This window comes from Agelaius tricolor, unplaced genomic scaffold, assembly GCF_023055355.1.
Source record: "Agelaius tricolor isolate 1412-34295 unplaced genomic scaffold, bAgeTri1.0.p SCAF_8, whole genome shotgun sequence".
NCBI classification, from domain to species: domain Eukaryota; kingdom Metazoa; phylum Chordata; class Aves; order Passeriformes; family Icteridae; genus Agelaius; species Agelaius tricolor.
Genome location: NW_027269268.1, coordinates 40199397 through 40222958, shown reverse-complemented (window position 1 = coordinate 40222958; position 23562 = coordinate 40199397). Strand labels below are relative to the sequence as shown.

At 33.9% G+C, this 23562-nt stretch overlaps 1 protein-coding gene across 5 annotated transcripts in view; it reads right to left on the bottom strand.

The window, feature by feature from the left end:
* ATP8A1 (ATPase phospholipid transporting 8A1) overlaps positions 1–23562 on the bottom strand; it is a 103026-nt gene that overhangs the window by 32427 nt on the left and 47037 nt on the right. For all 5 annotated transcript variants that reach the window (XM_071432471.1, XM_071432473.1, XM_071432470.1 and 2 more), the window contains 10 exons: positions 23179–23263; positions 19543–19682; positions 17528–17666; positions 16288–16352; positions 12724–12896; positions 10013–10196; positions 9793–9903; positions 3103–3177; positions 2863–2985; positions 168–246 (listed from right to left, as the gene is read on the bottom strand). In XM_071432471.1, coding sequence (XP_071288572.1) covers positions 168–246; positions 2863–2985; positions 3103–3177; positions 9793–9903; positions 10013–10196; positions 12724–12896; positions 16288–16352; positions 17528–17666; positions 19543–19682; positions 23179–23263 — 1174 coding nt within the window. The remainder of the gene's footprint in view (positions 1–167; positions 247–2862; positions 2986–3102; positions 3178–9792; positions 9904–10012; positions 10197–12723; positions 12897–16287; positions 16353–17527; positions 17667–19542; positions 19683–23178; positions 23264–23562) is intronic.

Below are 23562 nucleotides of genomic sequence, written 5' to 3'. Positions count from 1 at the left end.
AAATAAAACATTTTATGTATATGGCACCTGGTTTAGTTCTAGAAATGGTATCTTGAAATTTAATCACACCGAACTGTTATTATTTATAAAGCTTCCCTTAGAAATAAGACAATATTTAGAAATGTTGTACTTTTCAACACTTATATTTTTATTTTCATAATATTTACCATGCTGGAGGGCTTTTAGTGGAAACCAAAACAGAATGAATGAGTGGAAGAGGCCATTTAAACAATGAACCCAGAAAACCTAAGAAAGAGAAAACAGAAAATCCATGAGAACCATTTGCAATAAACTAGCTCTGTGAACCCTGACCTTTCTTTTTATCCGTGTGTTAGATTCACAAAATGTGTTTTTGTTAGGCCACCACTGTGGAGTAATATAACTGACAGGCACTTTCTGCCTCTTAGCTCTTCATGGGTCATTTGTTTATTTTTATGCTTTGAAAAAAAATGTTTATTATCTCCTCCTTTTAATTTCAATTCAGAATGGAAATTAAAACATAAAAATATGGGAATATCATCAGAAAAATGAGACTAAACTAGACAGCTGGAACAATTCCTACATTCTAAGTGGGGAATTAAAAAGGACTCTAGCTTTTATAATTTGCATTTCGTATAAGAATAAATTTAGATAATAGAAAAATTAAAACCTGAGTTACACATATGCCTAACCTACATATTCCCACACACAAAGGAATTTAAAAAGGACAAATATCAGTTTCTTCCTTAAATTTCTCCTTACATACTCCATTCTTGAGGAGCACAATTTGATCATGTTAAAATTCCTTTAGTGTATTTGCTGAACAACTGAAGCTTTACTTTCAAACTTATTTTCATTTGTAGAAGATGCCTTCTGCAAAGGATTGTATTAAGTTTAAGAAAAAACACTCTATAAGCATTTTCCATAATACATTGCATAATGACATAAAAAGACTTAATAAAAAATATGTAGCCCATTTCCTTCAGTATGGCAATATTGGTTTTTTCAGTAACAATGCTTTTGACTGTTATGCCTTTTACTGTAACTGAATGATGTGTATCTTGAGTGTTAAGGTGTTCAAACAATTGAAATTAAGTTGCCTGTCTCACATTTTTCCGCAATGTCTCAACATCTTTTGTTAGATTATTCAGCTACACTTGGTTGCATGGTCCAATTTACACTCTAATACTTTGCACATTTAAACTTGTGCTACTCATTAACCTTTGTCTCTCCTTCTTGCTATGTCATTACCAGAAGTTTTTATTTGACAGAAAGCACAGGTGGGTGCAAGAAAAATTAGTTCTACTTTTCCATTTTCCTGACCAATTCTTTTTGTCCCATGCTAATCCTTTAACCTCTGTCATGACCTCATAACCTTTGATCCCTTTTACCATAACAAATATCTGCATCAATATTCAAGGCAGTAATGTTTCCAAATCTTCAACACCAACTATTCAACTTATATAGGTGGGAATTTTGTAGCTGGTGAGTTTGTAGACATTTACTCATAGCAAATGTTGTCTGGGAACAGTCACAGAATTTCCAATTAAGTCAACAATACATCTGTGCAATAAAAAAAACCAAAATAAAGCTTATTTTAAAACAGAAAAACAGCTATTATAACTCATACTTACACTGTTTATTAAAACTATCACAACACAAAAAAGTGTCTGTATTTATGGGACCATGAAAAGCCTCATATTTGGAAAGCATTCACAGGGACACAAGCGACTCTGTTACAGAGTCCTTACAAACTTTCAGGGTGGATTTTGAAGGGATGAAATGAGGAAGGAGGAGAAAAATCTCATCTGTTTCAGTGAACAAAGATAGTTTAGACAAATAATTATGTATATATTGGGGTAACTTGAGTTATATAGCACAAGTGGTGCAGATACAAGAGTTAAGTATGCTGTATCAGCTCTGCATATTTACTACAGACCATCACATGTAAGCATTTTTAATTCCAGGATATATTGAAAATGTCCCCAAGTTCAACATAAAATGACATTACTTGAAATGTCACAATTATATTTATGAGAAATAAAATTAGAAGAATCTTTTACAAAAGTCAAATACTCATGAAATCACAGATTCAGGCATGTGACTTAGTTTTTTCAAAAGAGTTTGAAAAACTTAGTTTTTTCAACAAGTTTGAAAACTTAGTTTTTTCAACAAGTTTGACTTAGTTTTTTCAAAGAGATATTTTATGGACAATGCTGTAGAAATTTTCTTTATTTTATGTATTAAAGAGTCCTTTATTTTCTGTAGAAATTTTCTTTATTTTATGTATTAAAGAGTTCTTTTACTACTACTTATGCTAGTCTCTCTAAGATGAACATCACCCAATTCCCACCAAAAGTAGCTTCAGATTCCTTTTGATCCACACTGACACATTCTTGACTCCCAAGTATTTTTTCCCAAAACTCAAAATTAAACCATAAAACCACAACTCCAAATTGACAAAGAATAGTACCACGTCCCTCCCTCTACAAATCTAGTGACAGTTCTTATTGTCCACTGCAACACTTCTCCACAGGCTTCAGTAATCCATTTCCATATAACAGTACAAATACATACAGCCCAGCAACAGTGAGGTCTAATCACTTCTGCCTACAGAAGACAGCTTTATTACCAGCAGGGAAAAAAAAAAGGGTTGAAAAAATGAAATCCTAGTTGTCCATTTCCATACTTGGTAAAAATGAATATATATATGTATACATATATATATATGATTTGTACCATTCACTGACAAGTGTACACCTGGAAATAATAGCAATAAAAATCCCCTCCATTTTTAATTATGAGCAGCATAGAATAAAAAGGGTAACTATACTGAATTCCTATGAATTTTTGCTTTATGCTTTGATTTTTACAAAGATCTACCTTAGTATTAAAGTCCAGTGCATTTTGGGAAGTCTTGTATAACTCAGGGTATTTCAGCATGTTTTCTTTTCGGCAGGATCTCTCAAATATTCCAAGAGTTAGAGGAGGCATTGCTGTAAACATCTAGGTAGTTTAAAAAGAAAAAATTGCAACATTTTAGAGGTGAGGATTTGCTTAAAGATTGCTTACTCAAGAACCATTCATGGTTAAATGTACTTAAAGGCACACAAATTGTCTTACCACATTGTAAAGACCTATACACCATCTTTCAAAAAGAATTTGTCCAGAAAAGCCATTGACAAATGCAAACCAGACCTGCAAAAGATTAGAACCGTGTATTACTCAAATGTCTTGCAAGGTACAATACACAGATTTTTCCTCAGCCTCTCAAAAAGGGATACCCCTACAACACATTTACAACACAATTGAAAATGTTGTGGTTAAAACCCATATAAAAATTAATGATAAACCGAACTTTCAATCAAGAACAGACAGCAGGCAATCTAGTCAGATACATGAGCAATTCCATGTAAATAGGAAAACATTCAAAGGAGGTAACTATTTTCAGAAGAAATGTCAGATTCTTTAAGGTTTTAAGAGTGATTTAAGCTCACTTAATTCTTAATTAAATAAAAATTCTGACAAATATGGGCTGCTGGAGGGGGAACCTACAGATCAGTAGTCATTGTCTTCCCATTGTTAGCAAACTTGACTAACAGAATTCATTGATTAACCTGCTGTTTGAAACTACCAATATTCCTTACTCATAAAAGGATTAGGCTTTACCAGAGCATTAAAGTAGAGCTACTTAGTTAAGAAGCACTAACTCAGCTACATAGGTGCTGTAGAGAGGGAAGTGGACATCTCTTTAATTGCATAATTTTTATCAGTTTTTGCTAAAAGGTTAAATGAAAGCAGATTTAATTTGAAACGTGATAACATATTTTCTAATGTTTTACAGCACAGCATTCTGCATATCTGCTTTCTCCTATTATTCTCATCCTTGAATTAGTTCAATGACAAAGTGGAGAAGCAGCACGTCTGATGAATCTTTATGACCAAGTTACACTGAAACTATATGGTCTAGGAAAAACATAAGCTCTTAAGTAAGACAAGTCAAAATAATTTGAACAGTCTACTCCTTTTAACACTCAAGTTTTTCAATTTTGAATTGAAAATTGAATTTTGAAAATTCAATTCAAAAATTGAAAATTCAATTTTTGAATTTTTATAGGCTGCTTTCTTACAGTTTACATTTCATTAAACTTCATTAAGGAAGCATGAATTACTACAATCAATATGTATGTTTATCAGTATGTACCCAAGCTGGCCTCCAGGTGACTGGACTCTATGACCGAACTCAAGATTTTTTTTTAATCATGTGGTGCAATGTCTGAACATGTCTGTGACTACTTTGAGATGGAAAACCTCCTGAATTTGGCAACTACAAACACTAAAAATGGGAGGTAAAATCCAACCAAAATTGCTATTTTTTTCAACAGATAAGAGTAATTTTTTTTTTTGGTGGCCACTTATTAAAACAAGATTGGATACAAAGTCATGACTGTTCAAGGCTGCAATACAGAAAGAGTAAGAATACCCTGAATTTTCCAAAATCTTGCAATGCTATATTTGTTTACTTTGGTAGTTATAAGTGCAACAAGCACAATTTTCTAACCTTTCAGACTATAAACTGAAAAGACAATGGACTTACTTTATTTTAGCTGAATCAGATTTTTAGCAGCTCTTTTTTATTTTGATTTTTGAATTTCAAAATATGAATTATGATTTAATTGTGATGAATTTGTTGGCAGCAGTTTCTCAGTAGCTGACTGTAAAGGTTCAAGATGAGTACATAATCAATTGTGCATTACAGAATAATTAATTATGCAGTCGACATCAGTACAATTGATGCTTTTTCCCCCTTGTTTGTATCAAATACTGGAGTAAATTTTAGAAATATTGATTTGAAAGGGTTAGGGTGGTGGAAGATATGTGACTCAGTAGCTGGTCATAAATATGTGTACATCTCATTGCTGGTAACTGCAAATAGAGTTAAGAAAAGTATTCCTCTCTAGGAAGAAAATAGAAGACCACAAATACACACAGGCTTGACCCTTCATAACCAAGAAGTATATGGAAAAGACATTAAATTTCCACTATGATTTAACTAGCAGGCAAAATGTTATAAAACACTAATTTAAAATGGAAGGCCTAAATACATACACTGAATCTATTCCACATGTTGACTGCTCTTACAAGTAAATGATGTTAAGCAACACTTGGAAATGTTTTGGAGTGGCTTTTAAAAAGCAAGGCAAGTATTTAGAATAAAATTTTAATTTGCAATGGAATGCTGCTTTCAGCTTATTTTGTACAGAATTTAAGTTAGAATTTTCAAGGTGTTTAAACTGAAAGTGGTTTTAGTAGAAAATTGTTAAGAAATCCCTAAAGGCATAGTATTGACTTCCTGAAATATTAGCATTTACTTTTTTCTAAAGAAAGCATGCAAGTTTTAGGCATTTTAGTTAATTTTAGTGTAATAAGGGACTGGAATATATCTTGGTTAGAGGCCTAGATGCAAACTAAAGGAGAGATGAAATTTGGTAGCATTTCTAAGTCCTGAAGTTCTTATGGAATATATCAATAAAAGTCCATGAAGAAGAAATCTTTCAATGTGGCTAAAAGCAGTGGTCTCTAGTAGAAACACTACTGTTTAGCGGAATACCACATATTTAACTTCAAGAGACAAAACATCTCTAGTATCTAAGCAGAAACATTAATTTTATATTAGTTACAAGATTAAGAACAACTGGCTTATGCCATAATGGCTCAAAATTAAAAGAGCTAAAAGGTGGGAAAAGAAAAGACAAAGGACAGCCTTTACCTCAAACTATAAGAGAAGAAGAAAATAACCTACCTATTTGCCTTAACTTCTGAATCTTGGGCCCTAGAAAATTACACTCTTAACCCCATATGAAAAAAGTAATATGGAGCTTACTACATTATTAATAGTGACAAGAAACACTTGCTCTGCACTGGGCAAATAATTCAGAGACAAGTGTGTTCCATCCTAGTTATGATGGACAATGAAGGAAGCTGTACGTGCAAAATCAGTTTTTAGGATGCTGGACATGACACTAATTTAGGAGCAGACTCAAACACTTCTCTCTTAGGGTACAGGCCCTACTCTAACAACTCAAATTATGAATCCAGCTCCCTTTTACAGAAGAACAGGTGATTGGTGGTTTTAAAAATAGTATTTTAGTCTATATATGTGAACAGGCCGTGAAAATTAGACTATTTTGTAGTTCAACACCTACAAAATTTTCTACTGAAAAGGAAAGAATTAGGTCCCCAGCCTGTCTAAAATGAGATGGATCTCAACAAAGATCCTTGTATTTCTAATTTTTCCAGCCATGTAATGCAAAAATGTGGGCATGAGCACAATCACCTTCTGCTGTGTGTGTTTCAAACTGAACTCGGTGCAGTTTGCACACCTCAAGTAAGCCATGGCAGAGTGAACCACAGCAGCTGAACTGTGCAGCTCAGACCCAGTGTGAGTATGCCCAGAAGCCTGCTCATGTTTGGGGTTATGCATTATATGGGTTATGCATTTATATGATCATGGCTATTCATCTGATATATCAGGCAAAGGGAATAGGAACACAATGGTCAATTCCAGTTATGGACATGAACTGCTTGGGGCAAGGGGGAAAATAACCTCCCCATCATCCAAAGTTTATGGAATAAAAAAAAGTCATTATAGCTTTAATTACTCAATAAATTAATTATTTTCATGGTGTCACTTAAATTGTTATAAATAGCCATGTTTAAACATCTGTGACTGAAATTTAAATCTCAACTCCACACATCTGTTTCTTCTGCTTGTCTTGGTCTTTTATCACTCTTACTCTGATTCTTACTCTTATTCTTACTCTTTCATTTGATGTTTCATGTTGGGTAAAAATCAAATATTCTTATTTTTTAAAACTGTAAACCCTTTTTATTTAAAATGAACCAGTTATTTTACATTATTGCTAGTTGCTACTAGACAGCAAAATGAGAAGTAGGAATAGGAAAATTCTGTTCTTCTGATGTCAAAGGGTGATTTTCATAGCTTCATAAAATGAGTAGGTTAATGACAGAGTGCATACAGTAATGGTAATTATAAAAATAAAACCAATCCACAAAGGAGTTCTCAGTCATGAGATCAATCTCAACATCAATCACCTTTGTAAAATAATGTCAGCTCCTCCAAAATAAGTATGGGACTTTGTATAGGCTTATCCTACGTGAGTGTGATGATCTGTACAGGCTCAATAAAGCACATTAGTGGTCTACTAGAGATTCAAAGTTTTCACTTGCAATTTAGACTGATATATCAGAATATAGCCTCTCAAGTCATTGTGACTAGTCCTATACAAAAGACGAGGCCCATATTTAAATAGCTATTGCATCAAGACGCAGAGTAGAAAAACATTATTACAGACCACTTCTAGTTTCTTATGAATAGGAGTTTAAATGTCAATAAGCACTGATCACTGTGCTTCAGTACTACTATAGACCTTTACCATTTTCTGAATTAAGAAACCAAATGACATCAATTTCATACCAGCCCATGAATGCCTAGGATAAAGGCTATACTTTAGATTAAATGGAATATTTTCCATTATTTTCTTGATTAGTACTGAGCAGACATTTAAAACCAGGATACAGATCTATTAAGTAAGGGTAGGTATTTTTATTATTGTCAGAATAAAAGGAAACTTGTTTAAAGTAACTTCCAGACATGCCTTTCACAGTACTATTTTCTAAACTCCAAGACAGAGGAGGTGTGGCCACAAAAGCCTCACTGAAGTTTTCCTGATGTAGCATTTCTGCATATTAAGCAGCAGCTTACAAATACTCATTGAGCTCCCTGCTCCCACGCCTGATCTGTACAAAAAAACTGAAAAGAGAGACTCAAGACTGGCAGTTGTCCTTTCTGGAGACATTCAATGATGAATTTCTGCCCATTCACTCACAGTATTGACATGAGCTATTAACATCTCTGAAAAGTTTTCTGAGCTGACAAATGTGGGGTATACAGGAATTCAAGTAGAATTTATTTTGTCTTCCAGAGAAGGTGTATATGGCAAAATGATTGCATGCATTATATATATAGGGTCATAACAACCCATATCAAAATTATCTCTTTGCCCTTCAATTTGCTCAGGAAGAAGAGACTATCTGTTCATAAAACCAAAGTTTTGATCTTTAGACTATGATCTCTGTACCCTGCATTTAACTTTCTTTATAAAAAAATACAAATAGTGGGATACTTATATCTGATTTGTTAAAAATTCACACAATGACAGAAATTTAAGACAAATAAGTTGATATGTTCTAAAGCCAACCTTTTATGCTTTCTATAAGCAAAGTATACATTATTACTTTTTTTTTTCAAATACTTCTAGAGCTACTGCTAATCAGTACTTCTGGAAGTCTGATCATGTAAGGAGATATACAGCCTTTGAAATACAGGCTCTAAAGTCTGCCACTTCAAGACAATAAAGGATCTTTAGTGGACTTGCTTTTTCTATAACTTCCTACTTTATATTTTTCTTAAGAGGCTACAAACTTGCTGCTACTTAGATAGAAATCTATTTGCAGTTATAACACAGTAAGGAGAGAAAAAAGAGGAAATTTAGAAAATGTAAAAATATGGTAAGAAAAGTACACTCCTTTGGCTACAACATTGCACATAAAAAATGATTAAAGTATTTTCAAATATTACAGCAATTGAGGTCACATAAGTAAGTATAAAATGGAAATATTAATCTAATGTTTACATCAGGTTTAACAGAAATAAAGCATTTTTCTTCCAGTAAAGCTGAATACTTACTTTGCAAGTTTAAGATATTAATTTGAAAATATATTTAAAGAAACTATGAAAATTTAAAGAGTATCTGTTAACCCCATTAACATACAAAATACATAAGACTTTCAGTAAAATTTATTTTATGGCCATGATTTTCAAAAATTAAATATTTTTTCCACATTTTTAACCCAAAGTTTCACTGTGAATATAAAGTTTGAATCAATTATAAATGCAATTACTATATGTGTATGTATATATATACACACACTTGATTATAAAAGATGCAGCAGCTGTCAGAAGAGAAGGAAGGGAAAGGAGAGAGTAGCTTTAAAAATTTTTTAAAAATATGTTTAAAACATTTTATGGTTGCTGTGTGGTGATGAAGGGAGTGATAACTACAATTATACACTCGGTTCTAACCATAGTTACCAATAAATGTACATTTATTACAACACAATCCTCTCATACCACTGTACTTTTTGCAAGATTTCACTCCTTAAAATCCCAGGTGAAAAAACTAGGTCAGCTACTTTCAGGAAAGTATCCCTGTTCTTGAACAGGAGACTGAAGATGCAGGATCACCCCATTCAGCAAGTGAAAGGTGCCCAGGAGTGGAATGGAACCTGTCTGTAAAAGCCCTGGGCACTGCTCTGAGCTGCGACAGCCCAGCAGGGCAACAGGGACCTTCGGAAAGGCTGCAGACTCCGAACCCCACAGTCCCTGACACCAGCACAAGGAGCTGAAGCACACACATCTCTGGGTAAATTGAAGGCAAAATTGTAACTGGACTCCTTAATTACTGCAATGATGTTACAAGTACAGCATTTCAATAAGCTAGCAATATTAGAAATACATTTAGTACTAATATTTACCATGCATTTTTAAGCAACTGCGGTTTTTTAAAGTAAAAAAAAAATTCAGATTAATCAGTTTATTAAAAATTTCAAGATTCAATATAGTAGGTATTTATTTATAGTTAAAATATTTAAAAAATATATATCATAACCAAAAACTTTAAATTAAGGTTTTACTTTCAAGAAGTAACATTTCACGTGCTGTAAAATTACCTCGATAATATAAAGGACTATATTCTTGTAGAAACAATATAAGATGCATTTAGCTACTCTGTTATAATTCCAGGCTCCATGAACCAACAGCAAGTTCTTCAAATACTTGAACTGCAAAAAACATGAAAAATCAACAAACATACAATTAAAACATACATACACTAAAATTAATAAATTTTTAAAATATTTTATTGTAGTATTTTGCAGTGTAATGACTCACCTGAGCAATTGAGTAGTCTGAAGAATTAGCAGCCTGTAGACCTTCATTCCCACTGATACCAACACCAACATGTGCTGTTTGTATCATACTAACATCATTTGCTCCATCACCAATTGCTAGAGTTACTACCTTAACTTGTTTTTTAACCATTTCTACAACTTCAGATTTTTGAAGTGGCGATACCCTAAGGGATAAAAAAACCAAATAGATTTAATACAGGACTTTCAAATGGATGTACTTTTAAAATATACTTTATATTCTGTGAAAAGCTAATAAACCCAGGCCAATTAACATCCTAGTGAGCGACATGGTCTTGTTATTGCCCTTCAAGGGTATATGCTGAAAGCACACTCACAGAAAAATGCATAAAAAACAACATTTATGAACTCTGGACTACTTAAAAGATGAAAGACCTTACCAAGTGTGTTAGAGAGAACTGTTTGAAAATGTATTTTAAAAAATAAAGGAATGAAAAATAATACAGCCTTCAAATTGCAGGTGGCTATATAATCACATTATTCAGCGGCCAGCACAACACATGCACAACTACTGGACTTCTGAAAAAGCTGTGTGGGATGAGTCCACAGCCTTGTGGAAAACCTGGGTTGAAAGTTTCTGGGCAACAGCTCTTCTGAAAAATTCTGTGGTCCAGAGACCTATATGAAAAAAAAATTCTGTGATCTTTTGGTACATGTTTTACTGGAACTCTGCTGTTGAGAACTGTACCAAGACTTGCTACAGCCAGCTTCTACAGAAGATTCCTGACCCAAGTACTTCTTTTTCATCTTTTTAACTTCTTAGGAACAGTGCCTTAATTCCTTTTTAGACAATGTTATAGGGGCAGCTGGAACATGGCACTGTCACTGCCTCAAATTCATGGTGAAACCAGTAAAAATATTTTTTATTCATTTTCCTCACTCTTAGCTGTACATTTTTTACTCCAGAATAACCCATTAAACATTCTTCTTGCATATATTACTCTGAAGCCAATATAGAGTTGGAATTCAGCTTGCTGAAGTCTTTAAGCCAAACATCTGCTTGGAATTAATAACATACACAGATTTTTTTTGAAGAGAAATGTCTACTGAATATTTGTCAGCATCATCTGCGCTACAGCTAGTCTTAAGAAGAATCCATTGGCAATAAATGCTTCTGCACAAGTCAATGCAGCCTGCAAGCTTAGAAGAAAGTGGTGTAATTTGTACTCTTAGAACAAATGAGAATTTCTGATGTTTACTTTCATTATATGGATGAAGAAAGAGCTTACATTCTTTTCAAGTCTGGATTATATTTTTACCTTAATCAAAAACTACCATTTAAAACTTTTTATTTTTAAGCTCATAAACAAGGAAATGAAGTTTTTTGGTACTAAAGACAAAGCATTTAACAGAAACAAATATTTTGGCAGAATTTTGACTTTTGGGAAACATGGGATATTAAATAGGTTCACATTAAAACAGTGAGTGTTACGAGCAAGTATTTTAGTTTTAAACCAGTAGCCAATTTTTAAGCAACCACAAAATATGTCAGACATATATCTAGATATGCATTGAAACCAAGTGACCTAGGTAAATTATGGAAGTGTAAAACGAAGAAATGACAGAGAGAATACTACTAGAACAGAAAATTTCACTTTGCACTTTGTTGTTTCTTTACAAGAATGCCAACACTAAAAGACAGCTTTATGTACAGAATACCTCTCAATGGTTCCCTGAGGTTAAACCAGAAAAATTATCTCTTCAAATGCATAAAATGTATTTTGTAATCAAGGAAAGAGAAGAAGAAGCAATATAGCTTTACAGGATCAGTTCTGCATGCATCTCCTGCTTGTTGCTGTACTGAGCAAACTCAACCTAGTAAAACAAGCACAATACTCCAACTTATCTGTCAGAAAGACTACTGCCATTAGGAAGGTGTTTATGCACAGTATAAACTGTTCATCAGACAAACTTCTCGGTTTAGAAGACAGTAAAAACTTAGTTTGAAATTCAAACTATTTCAGGCTGAAGCATGGCTACAAAGCTTAACCACAAAAACATTAATTAAAAAATCCCTTGGCAGCATGACATTGCTTTTCAGAAGGGATGGAAAGACTAGAAACCCAGTGATTATTTGGATATTGTAATATTACTTCTTTTTCTGTGTCCATTTGCAAAGCAGAAAAATAGTTCCATTTTGAACAGATTTTTCAGATGAGTTTGACTTATTTTAATGGAACAATGGAAATTTCTAGCTGTAATAGTTGATATTTACAGGAAAGGATGAAAGGGTTCATTGTATAAACAAAGCTTATAATAATCAGGCATAATAATGCTTAAAAAGGCATTTCCACCAGCTTCAGGTAACAAAAATCACCCTGAGTAGTACCTTTAACATTTTTGAGCACTTCTTATACAGCGTAATCCACATCTTACAGAAAAGCAGTCTGTGGAGAAAGATCTACAGGTGACTCTAGATATGCTAAAACCTGTGGTTAACTGTAATAACAATTCAAGGTCAAGATTAGTGTCTCAACCTTATTGAGACTACCCTCAATGGATTACAAATCATGTTCCTGGAAATAGGCAATCTGAGTGACTCTGACAATTACACTTTGTTGCAGACTGCTCTACAGTGATATTTCACTTGAATGACTGTATTTCATAACTCCAGTTTCTTTATTTTTATATGTCAATAAAAATAGCATGGAGAGAGTATAACGTAAATCTTACCTGCAACAAATAACAGCTTTACATGACAAAGCCAAATCTAGGAAATACTGTCTTACTCCAAATGTCAAAGCATACTTCAGAGATTTACCATCAATGATGAGAGCAAAATCATTTTCTTTCCTTAAAGCATCACCAAGAGTACTGCAATGATGGCTAAGTGTCTCTCTTGTTCCCTGTTGCACAGAAAAAATTGGGGTCCATTATTTTTACTTCTTAATATTCTTAAATCCAAATTTTTCAGTGATAATAAACACTAGCACTTTGGTTTTTGAGGAAGTTGCCTTTTGATTCTGCTACCAAATATTATAAAGCAAAAAGCATATTTGCAATATTGCGCTATTATGTTGTGTAGGATTGCTCTTTCACTCTGCCAAAAAAGAAGTGTGTAAGTTGAAGTGGAACCTTCAATGCTCTTTGAACAATAACAGTAGTTGCATAAATATTTGCCAGAAGACATAGGTATACAGAAAACTGGTATAATAATACAAAAGATGAGTCACATATATAGAGATACTAGAATTTGCTATTATACAAAATGTTCCTAAATGTTTAGAAAAAAGGAAACACAGATGATTAATGATATAAATACAGGCATTATAATAGATAGTTCTATTACATTAAATTCATATTTTAACATAATTTAACAATTATAACACAAAGTACCTGTTATATAAAGGAACATATTTTGTATTTTTCAATTGCTAATGACAGTTTGAATCATAACTACAGAAGTCACTATTTTGTGATCTAGTACTGAGAACTTCAGATTACATTCAGTAGACAAAACATTCATATATATTTATTTATAGTAATAAATAGCCTGCTTTGGGAAGGTCAGTGACTTCTAGTTAGCTACAGTGCAGTTCTACCATGGAGTGTCATAAGGGACAAAAAATATTGCTTGTTGCCCTTCTTTCTTTTTGAAAGACCTTTACAGAGCTACAACACACTTTTCTTCTGTTTCCTGCTTCACAGCCCAAAAGTAAAAAGTATTTTAGAGGAGAAAGGAAGATGAAAAAAACCTCTTCTGCTTGTAAAATATTAACTTTGGAAGCTAGTGACATCCTATGACAACATCTTCTCACATTTTTTTACAAGTTTACCAACCAAATAATTGCGCTACTTCAGTGATGTTAGGCATACATAAACCAAATTTGGTGTAACCACCTAAAAACAGAACACTGAACTAACTAAAAATCTCAAACCCCTCTGAAATGAAATTAAAAGATACCGCTTTGCCTTTTCATCCCAACTTACTCCTCCCAGTCCCACACATTGTTGTTAATGGTTTTTGACTATTTTGCTTCTACTGGCCTTCTAAAGATTCATTGGTTTATCTAAAATGAGATTAGCCTGTTGGGGAATTCTGCACTTGTTTCCTGGCTCTCACCTGCTAGAAACTGTGACAGAAATGAAGTTCCACTGTTTAAAATTACATGCTAGAAAGTCTTTAAAATGACAACAGTTTCTGTAACTATTTTCTAGAGCATCTTCTCTAATTAAGAAATATTGCAACATAAAGGAAGTATCAATTTGTCTCATCTCTGCGGATAATTTAATTTCAAAGTTTAAACAACACATGAAAAGTCATATTCCTCCCACCTACTGTTTCCTTTCTTCTATGAAGTGAAGTCCCCATAATCCAGGAGTAAATGGTCTCTGCCATTTAGATATGAGCCCCTAAACAAATAACATTCTAAAGAGTTGAGATACCTAAATACCTTCAGTTCTATACCAGCTAATGTCTATTGCGGACTGGGGAGGTGCGTGGGGTTGAGATATTTTTCTTATAATTTCATGAACAAGGGTATTTGCTCAAATTAAAGAGGATCTTTTATTTTAGCATATTCTTTGTAAGCTCAGTTCACAGAGCTGGGATACAGTCTGAACAAATACATTTAATTCTAACTTCCTCTGTCTTGCATGCGTAAGTCGTAACAATGACCAAATTGATGAGGTATTTGTTTTGTTACATCGTTTTTTTTTTTCATGTCTTTGAGACAGGAGACTCTGCATATCCATAAAGGAATTAGATTTGAGCAAGCTGTGTTTTAGGAAAAGCCACTGGTATGCAATGGACATATACTACTATTTTAACAGCAAGGGGAAGAAACATTCACTTAATGCCACGGTTCTCAGTGCAAGGTTTCTCACGAGAGTATGCAGATCAAGAAAAGCCAACCTCCCTAACTCCACTGACCCTATCAACATCTTTATATAGCCAAGAGGCTGTACTTTAGAGACAAGGAGGAGAGGACTACCACAGAGCAACTCCTATCAAAGATCCTAAATACACAAGTGCCATGACACTGGGATTATATTCTTCAAGCTTTCCTGGCTGTTCAGTTCCTCTCACAATGAGGAAACTGGGTTGTCCAACCACCCTCATAGGTGCATAGAGTCCCAGTACAAGAGGTGGACCTGGCTCAAAAGCCAAAGTGTCATTCTATGTGATTTCCTTAACAGACAATATTCCAACAAAGTACTACAGTCTCTTGCCAACTGTTACTGGTATGCAGAAAGGAAAGAGGAATTGATCCACCTTTGCAGCTGCACTGCCTCAGCATTTTGCAATCACAGCAATCCACCCCTCTCTTCATTTCCTGAGACCAGACCCACTCCTCTATTAGAACTTTCAAGGTAATTTACTCAAGGTAATGAGTCACACTAGAAATAGAGACTGACTTGTAATTCCAACCACACTAGCAAGCAAAGGGTAGGACACAAGATATACATTCATCAAACAGTAAAATGCACACTACCATGTGAGGCAGAAGACTTCATAAACAGTCTCTTAAAATATTTGCTTAGAGCTAGTTTACTCTTTATTTTTGAACTGCCTCTCAGACTACATTTACCTGCTGCTGAAGAAAACCCATTATATATGTTATCACCAAAACCAGATTTGCAAGTGACCAGTTTGCATGTACAAATTCAGCTGGCATAAGATATTTGCATCTCCATGTACTTTGTACTTCGGCCACGTAAGGAAAGGATCTCTCAATCTCTATACAATCTAGACACTCCAGTTTGAAATAGAGAGTACGCTGCAGTTATCATTGCAGCTACTACCATTTATTCTTATTCTATATTTATATAAATTTACTGTAAAAATAGATTGCTTGATAGATATTTATTGAACTTTTGAATCACCACACTAGAAGTGGTTGATCTCTAATGCTCGTATAATGTGAAACTCCTGGCTTTGATCTGCATGGATGAAGTCTACTGCATGGAATTTGTTTGCTAATAGTTGTGAAGTTCCTTTGTGTAGTAGCTGCACTCTGATTTCAGAAGGTGTAGACTGTTTTCCAGTTATTCAGTAACATTATGTCACAAAGATCATAAAGTCTTCCAAGCATGGAATACTAAAATTAAGAAAGCAACCCCCCCCCAAGACAAACATAAACAACATCCCCCCAAACCATGGCTTTGGCAGAATTTTCTGATAAATAGACACTCCAACTTATTTTTTGTTGTTACACCAATCTCACCATGATGTCTGGATATTTTAAGCAATAAAATAATGTTTCATTAACTGAGAACTTTAAAGATTTTACTTACATCAAGAGAGCCTTCATTTATAACAATTAGTCCCATGTTCTTTCTCAAAAGTTTACAAGAATGACCTGTTAGAAAAGATTTTGTTTTTAAAAATCAGTTTCACAAAATCCATTATAACAAAGCATTTCTTTCCTGTAATAGACCTACAGACAGAATTAAAAATAAGATTTCCCTAGCTGAAATAAATGATAAAAACCCAAATTCTACTGCATTTTATATAAGTACATACATACATATATAAGTCAGAACAGTAAGAATTTCCCTTGCTGTAACTTGCAGCTGTTCTGCCTTATTCAGAGGTGCTTTAAAGAGTGTTACAGAAAACAACAAACAGATCTCTCTAAGCCTTGTAAATTGTTAGAATGCAACTTGCATTTCCTTCAAAACTTGCACATATACACCTTTTCATTGTTTTGTTTATTCTCTGATGCATAAACAGGATGCATTTTCTGTGCTGATGATGTAGGCTGCCTAGCCAAAAATATGTATCACCATTCTTAATAAAGTGGAAATATTGGTATTATGTGTATTGCCTCAAAGCTGAAGGTACTAAGGAAAATAACCTTAGATCAACTGTATTGTGCGCATATGGAGAGTTCTTTAAGATTAGAAATAATAGCATCCAATAAAAGGGATATATATGACTAAGGTAAGGCTTTATTTTGGACATGCATCTACACTACAGCAGTAAGTCCTGATGTGGTCACATGCAAAGACTATTAAATGTCAAAAACAGCTTTCATGTATAACTTTTTAAAGATACAGATTTATCATTGTTGAAATCAGTCTTTTTTACCATCCTTCATAATAAAAGGAAAGAAAAAACCCCCCATTGTCGAAACGTTATAGTACTTTAGTTCACCTTTCTTGGAAAGAAGCAAAAATAGAGAAGGGAAGCAAAAAAATACTTACATTCTCTTAATATTATTGCCTCTCACTGTCAAAAGTCAATATATTCTTTTAAATTCATTTCATATGCTATAAAAAAGTACAATTTCCTATTTTTTTGCCTCCTCTCTAACGTAGCTTTTTCTTGCTCTTAGTATTTTAACAGAGGCAGAATCCAGCATTTCCTATCCTCCTCCTGCTATCACTGACTAAGTTCACATTCAAATTCTGGAGTGACATACAATATTATTTTTTACAAGACAACTTTCCATTCTGAAAGAAATTTTACTGCATCAACTGCTATTATTCTTAAACCTGTAACAAAGAAATCAAATAAATACAAATATAGTACCAATATTAATGGCAGTCTCTTGTTTGTCCCCAGTAAGTATCCAGATTTTTATGTCTGCTTTCATGAGTGTCTCTATGGTTTCAGGCACTTTGTCTTGTAGTTTATCTTCAATTGCTGTTGCTCCGAGCAGCTGAAGATTCTGTGAACATAAAATATTTCATACATACAGGGTTTTTTTGACTTAAATTCAATTTCAATGTTCCATTTATTTTATTTAACTCTCTGTATTTACAACAAGATTCATGCAGTCTAAACTCATTAATCAGATTTGGTAGCAACAAATAAAGAACTTGTACTTTATTCTATGAGCTTTAACTTAGATATCTGTGTGGCTTGACAAAACTGTACAGCGTGACCACTCAAATTTCAACCAATTATCTTCTCAGTAGCTCAGTAGCTTGTGCAGCAACAGCTACCTTTTCATGAGGAGTATCTCTCTGATTTGAAGGCTTCAGGAATGCTAATACCATGCCTTCTCTCTTTTAATGATTTCTCTTCCCTTTGTAAAAAAAATCCAAAACACCTGTAAATTTATCTTAGTATTTTATGCTTGATTTTAGCTTCCTATGGAGCAAATCTACATAGTTTTTGTGAATACAGCCATTTTTATATTTCCTATTACAATACCTTTAAAACTAGCTAAATGTTAAAGACACCATTATACATCTAATAGTGTGCAATCCTGGCAGCAGCATGGCCTGCATACTACATCCTGAGGAAGTACTTGTGCAGCTTACACACACGTTTGTAAAGGTAGCAGGATTGTCATGGCATTAAAAAGTAATGCTGTTTCAAGACTGTTTTGTCACATCCAGATATACTGCTCCAGCAATGTTTATTAGTGACTGAAGCTATATACCCTCACCTTTCTTTTTCATGAATTAAACACTACAGATTTGTGAGGCTCTGAATTTTAACCAGTTTTGTCAATCAATCTGTGTTATACTTTCTGAGGAAGAAAACCTAAAAATAACCCCCCCAAAATTTAAGCATCAAAACTTCAAGCACTATTGGTCTAATGCACTTCTTTTTCATATAAATTTAATAGTCATGGGACCTTTTTTTTGTTGAGGTAGTGAAGTCCTAACTTCATGCTTGGCTACTCCAGAAGCAGTGTTGTCAGAAACTTCAGGCTCTGCTCTTGTGATGCTGTTTCTGGGTACAAGCTTGCTTTACAGGCCTTCAGTAAAACAGCCTGACAAAGTAGAACAAGTGCAACAGAGGGACACAAAAATAGCTTAGGGCCCAGAGCACATCATATTAAGAGCACCTGAAGAAGTAGGATGAGTTTAACATGGGAAAAAAAGAAGACTAAGGGAGGGATTCCTTCTGCTAACTGAAGCTTGAAGAGCAGCCATTCTTCTCCAAAATGTATACTGCACAGTGAAAGAGCAAGAGGCACCAGACACATTCTGCAGCAAAAAAAAAAATCATTTCTGAAGAAGGAAAAAAGACTAAGTTGAACATCAAAAAAAAATTACCTGCTGCAGTTGGGAAAACTCCCTCCTTGTGGATACTCTAAACTTCATCAAAGTGTTGGGCAAGCAAAACTAGCCCTGCTTTAAACAGGGATTTGTGTCTATATGACTTCCTGAAGTCCCTTCCAATCTTGACTACTGCACTGTTCCAAGAGCATTATATAATGAAGCAGATGTTGTTTATCTGTTCTTACAGTTTTTTACACACTAGAAGAACTCTGAAAAAAAAGCTTTCCAGTAGTTCAACCCATAATCGACACTTTCCAGCAAGGTAGCTACTTGCAGGAAAAACTTTGTCAGATTAATTGTTCCTTCATTTTGATTGTGTAAACCTCAAGGACTACCTGACACAGCTGTCAGTGTATCACTAGATTTCTTTTATCTACCTAAGCGTTATTCCTCAAAATTGATTCACTTTTCATGGTATAGAAAATAAGAACAATAATTAAGAACTCACTCTTCTGCTCAGCCCTCTGCCCACCCCATCCTCCCCCCAACCAACCCAAAGCCCAGAAAGCTACAACAAGCTGCACATACTTTTTCAATTAGTTCATAGCTCTCCTCAAGTTTGAGTACTCTGTTTTGTATAGCTGTAGAAGCACGGTGATAGACAGCCAACCATTCTTGATAATCACTTTCTGAAATCTCAGCCACAGCAAAACACAGAGTTCTTAAGCCTAGAGAGAAAGCAGATAATGATTCAGTATTTGTTAGTCTCTTGCTTGATATGCCTGCAGTGAGTACCTTTTGAAAGTAGAAATTATTCTGTATTTTATGCATGCTTACGCCTGATTTCAAATTACTGCTGCACATCTTGAAAAACTTTTTAAATATACATAAAGTAAAAATAAACTATAAATAGCAGTTTATTCAACAGAGTAACAGTTTCTAAGAAGCTGAATGTAACAGAGATGATGCATTTCACTGGAAAAAAAGAGTAAATTTTTATGCAAGATTTGACTTAGTTTAAATTGTAAAAAATCATCAAGAAATCCCAACACTTGCTGAACAGGTATGTACCTTGAAACAATTACAGAGTAAAATTGTATTTCTGAGAAAAATATTTATAAACTTAAAAGTTGCTATGCTGGACGGACGTAAAGTTAAAATATATCAGCACAATGTTAAAACTGCCCTTTTCACCTGTCCTCAATATTCTTATGGAATTCTAGTTTGAAATTTATCATCTAGAAACCAACTTTGAATCCCCTCATTTAACTTTCCCATCTCACAGATTGTTTCAGCTTTCCAAATTCTTAAAATAAAATCATTATGTACCATTTGGCAATTTTACTTACCAACCTTTGAGCTGGTTGATATTATTAACAGATTTTTTCCTTCAGCAAAAATCTGACTTAAGCATTACAGCAAGAATTTGAGACGGCATGATTTTAAGAAATATCTATTTTTTGACAACACACATTTAACACTCAATTTAAGTAGCTAGGTGTGAATTTTCTAACAGCTCATTTTCACATATCACCAGATTTCTAGAGCATGAAGTTGACATAACTCTTTATATGCTAGCCACAGTTTGCAGGCCAGTAGATTTAGAAGGGGGGCAGGCAGGATTAATGTAGTTACCTTTGGTCACTTGCCCACTCTGCTCTAGGAGACAAACAGCACCACAACCAGGGATGCTTAAATATAACCTTTATTTGGTCACAGGTTTCTGGAGCATACAGCTCAGCACCAGTGGCAATTTTGAAATTATTAGAGATTGGGCATGAAATAACACATGTGTCTTAGACGTAAGAGTAATTTAGTATCTTCAGGATAAAAATCATGTGTAATGTGGGTATTCTGAAAACTAAACAGCATTAGGAACACAGTGTCTCACCATTTAGACTTAGAAGAATAAGGCTCAAGGCTGACAACTGAACTGATTTTTTTCTCTGCATAATAAGGATATGCTTACAAGGTCCAAAGCAATGAATATAGGTGAAGGGGAGGAAAGGAATCTATGTCTGACTAACAGTGATACTATTTCCCCAATGCTTTCAACATATTTTCCGCAGACAATAAAATGAAGAAGAGAAATCCAAGTGTATGAAATGTCAGCAGATAGTTTTTTCAAGGAATTTGTTTTCTCTTTTTAAATCACTGCCTAATTATACATTTTTTAAAATTTTTAATATGCTTCTTTTCATTGTGATTTAAAAGAATCTTCCAAATAAAACGTGGAAAACAAAATATCATTAAGCCTGGTTGTTAACAGACTGGAACAACACAGGAAAATTACAGAGGATTTTTCTATTTATCCAAGGAGGCATTAACACTCCAGCTTAATAAATGCTTACATATAAATGCCAGCCATGCTAACCACTTCATTTTTGAACAACACACCAAGAGCAGGCAGCAAATGCCAAGGACATACTGTCCTGCCACATGAAAGGATACTCATGAGAAACTTTGCAACATAGTTGGCTGCAATTTAAATCTGAAGTAAAAATAAATACCAAATTTTTAATCAATTCCAGAGATATGTGATTTATTTAAAGATTGAATTTTATGATTTTTAAGAGTTAGAAATTCACTCTTCTGAACAGTAAATCTTTCAATCTGTTGAAAAGAAGGATACAAAAAATATCTGAATAAACTTCTTAATCCTTTTGTGTGTACAGTGCTTCTAAAGGCAGATGGAATTTTTCACTTTTTATGAACTGATAGATAAGAAGTTGTACTACTGATGTAATGAGAATGGTAATTAAGAACTGGGTTGAAATTTTCACATCAATTCACACAGGACAGAAGACAGTGATCTAATTTGGTCTTTTCTGTAACCCAATATGTACCTTATGACCCAAACTAACTTCACACCTAAGTAACTTTTTCTTGACTAATCCTGGTTAAGCCTTTCTAGAACCCCCAGTGTGTATCTGAGGCTTTTGGCTATACCATCAGACAAATTTTTTCAGGTATAGTTCTGCTTTCAACTTTATTGTAAAATTTATTCTTTTAAAATTTGAAATTCTTTAAGACTAACCAAATGCTTCCTGCAGGGATCTTGATATGAAAAACTAACAAAAGAAACAGATCTGTGACTTGTTTCTGCTGTCACTGATAGAACCAAGAGACTGAAGCTGCTTAATACATTAGCCAAAACTCTAAATTCCATGATAAACCAGAAGACAAAAACTAGAGAAGTCATATGCATGACAAAAAAAAATGACCTTTCATGATAACAAGAATATCTGGCCAGAGATCAGTTAACAAAACATAAGCATTGTTTTTTAGTTTCCTTCCCAGTGTAAGTTTATTTTTAAGACACATTAAAGATAATTTTAATGTTCTATTAGCAGTGTATTAGAAAAATAGAGGTAGAAACTCTGCAGTTCAGATTCCCATAACTCTTATAATTCTGCTTCCAACTCCTCTCTATCAACTCATTGATAAATTGTAACATTATGATACTGCACAGTACAACACTTAAATCCTCCTGAGATACTAAGGGGGTACGGCATTGAACATCTAGGAGCTGTGCACAAACGTTTCTACATTCTGCTTTTCTCATCACATCTGTACTGTGAAATCCAATATAATTAAATAACTAACTGGCTGCTTGTATCAATCATCTTAATTTCACAGTCTTTTAAATTTTACTTACCATTCCTACTTCACAAAGCCTCACAGAGAGGTTCCCCACCTCTGGCAACTGTTTTGTAAAAGCAATTATTAAACTAAAGACACCAAAACAAATCATATGGACACTGGCAATCCCCCTCACTGGGACTGGTGACAGAAACAATACAGCAAAAAGCTACCTTAAAAGCACCACACTAATAATTTCCAACCATCTTTACTTTGGCTACTTCTTTCTGTGTGCCCATCCCTACAGCATCACTGGGTATGGGACATGAAAGCAACCATGGGAAATGAGATCTTCACAGAAACAATGTGCCATGTGTTTGCTCTCTGGAAAAATATGCTTTGGTTAAAAGAGTCTACTGTATACTCTGTGGGTGTGTGGCTTGTTTTTTAGGGTTTTTTTTAAGCACGAACTTATTACTGAAATTTCTTAGGAAGAAGAAGACTTTTCTTAAGGAGACATTGCTAAAACATAATTTTCAAACAACATGAGTACAACACTACAGCAAGACAAAATTTAAAAAATGGGAATTTGAGCAGTAACTGAATTTAATATTTATTTTTATACTGAATAATATCACCTACCTTCTGTAGCAAACTGCTCTAGATGTTTTAAGGTAATTTCTTTGTATTTTGAACTTTCAGCAAGACGGTCATAAATTACAGTATCCTACAAAACAAATAAATATAGCTCAGAACACTTTAATAGCAAATTATTTCTGTTTTGGGTAGACAATACAAATCATGTAGGAAAATGGCTGAAAAATAGACCTGCACTATTTAAGTATCAAAAATTAATAGACATAATCTTATTTCAAAAGTTAAAGAAGGACTTCTTAATCCTCAGATTTTCTAAATTTAAAAACTCTGCTATAATGCAGTCTTTTTCTTCCACATTTTTGGATCTTATTTCCCCTTATTTTGAAAAGTGCCATAATGCTGTTCTCCTCTTTTAATATTGTGCCCACA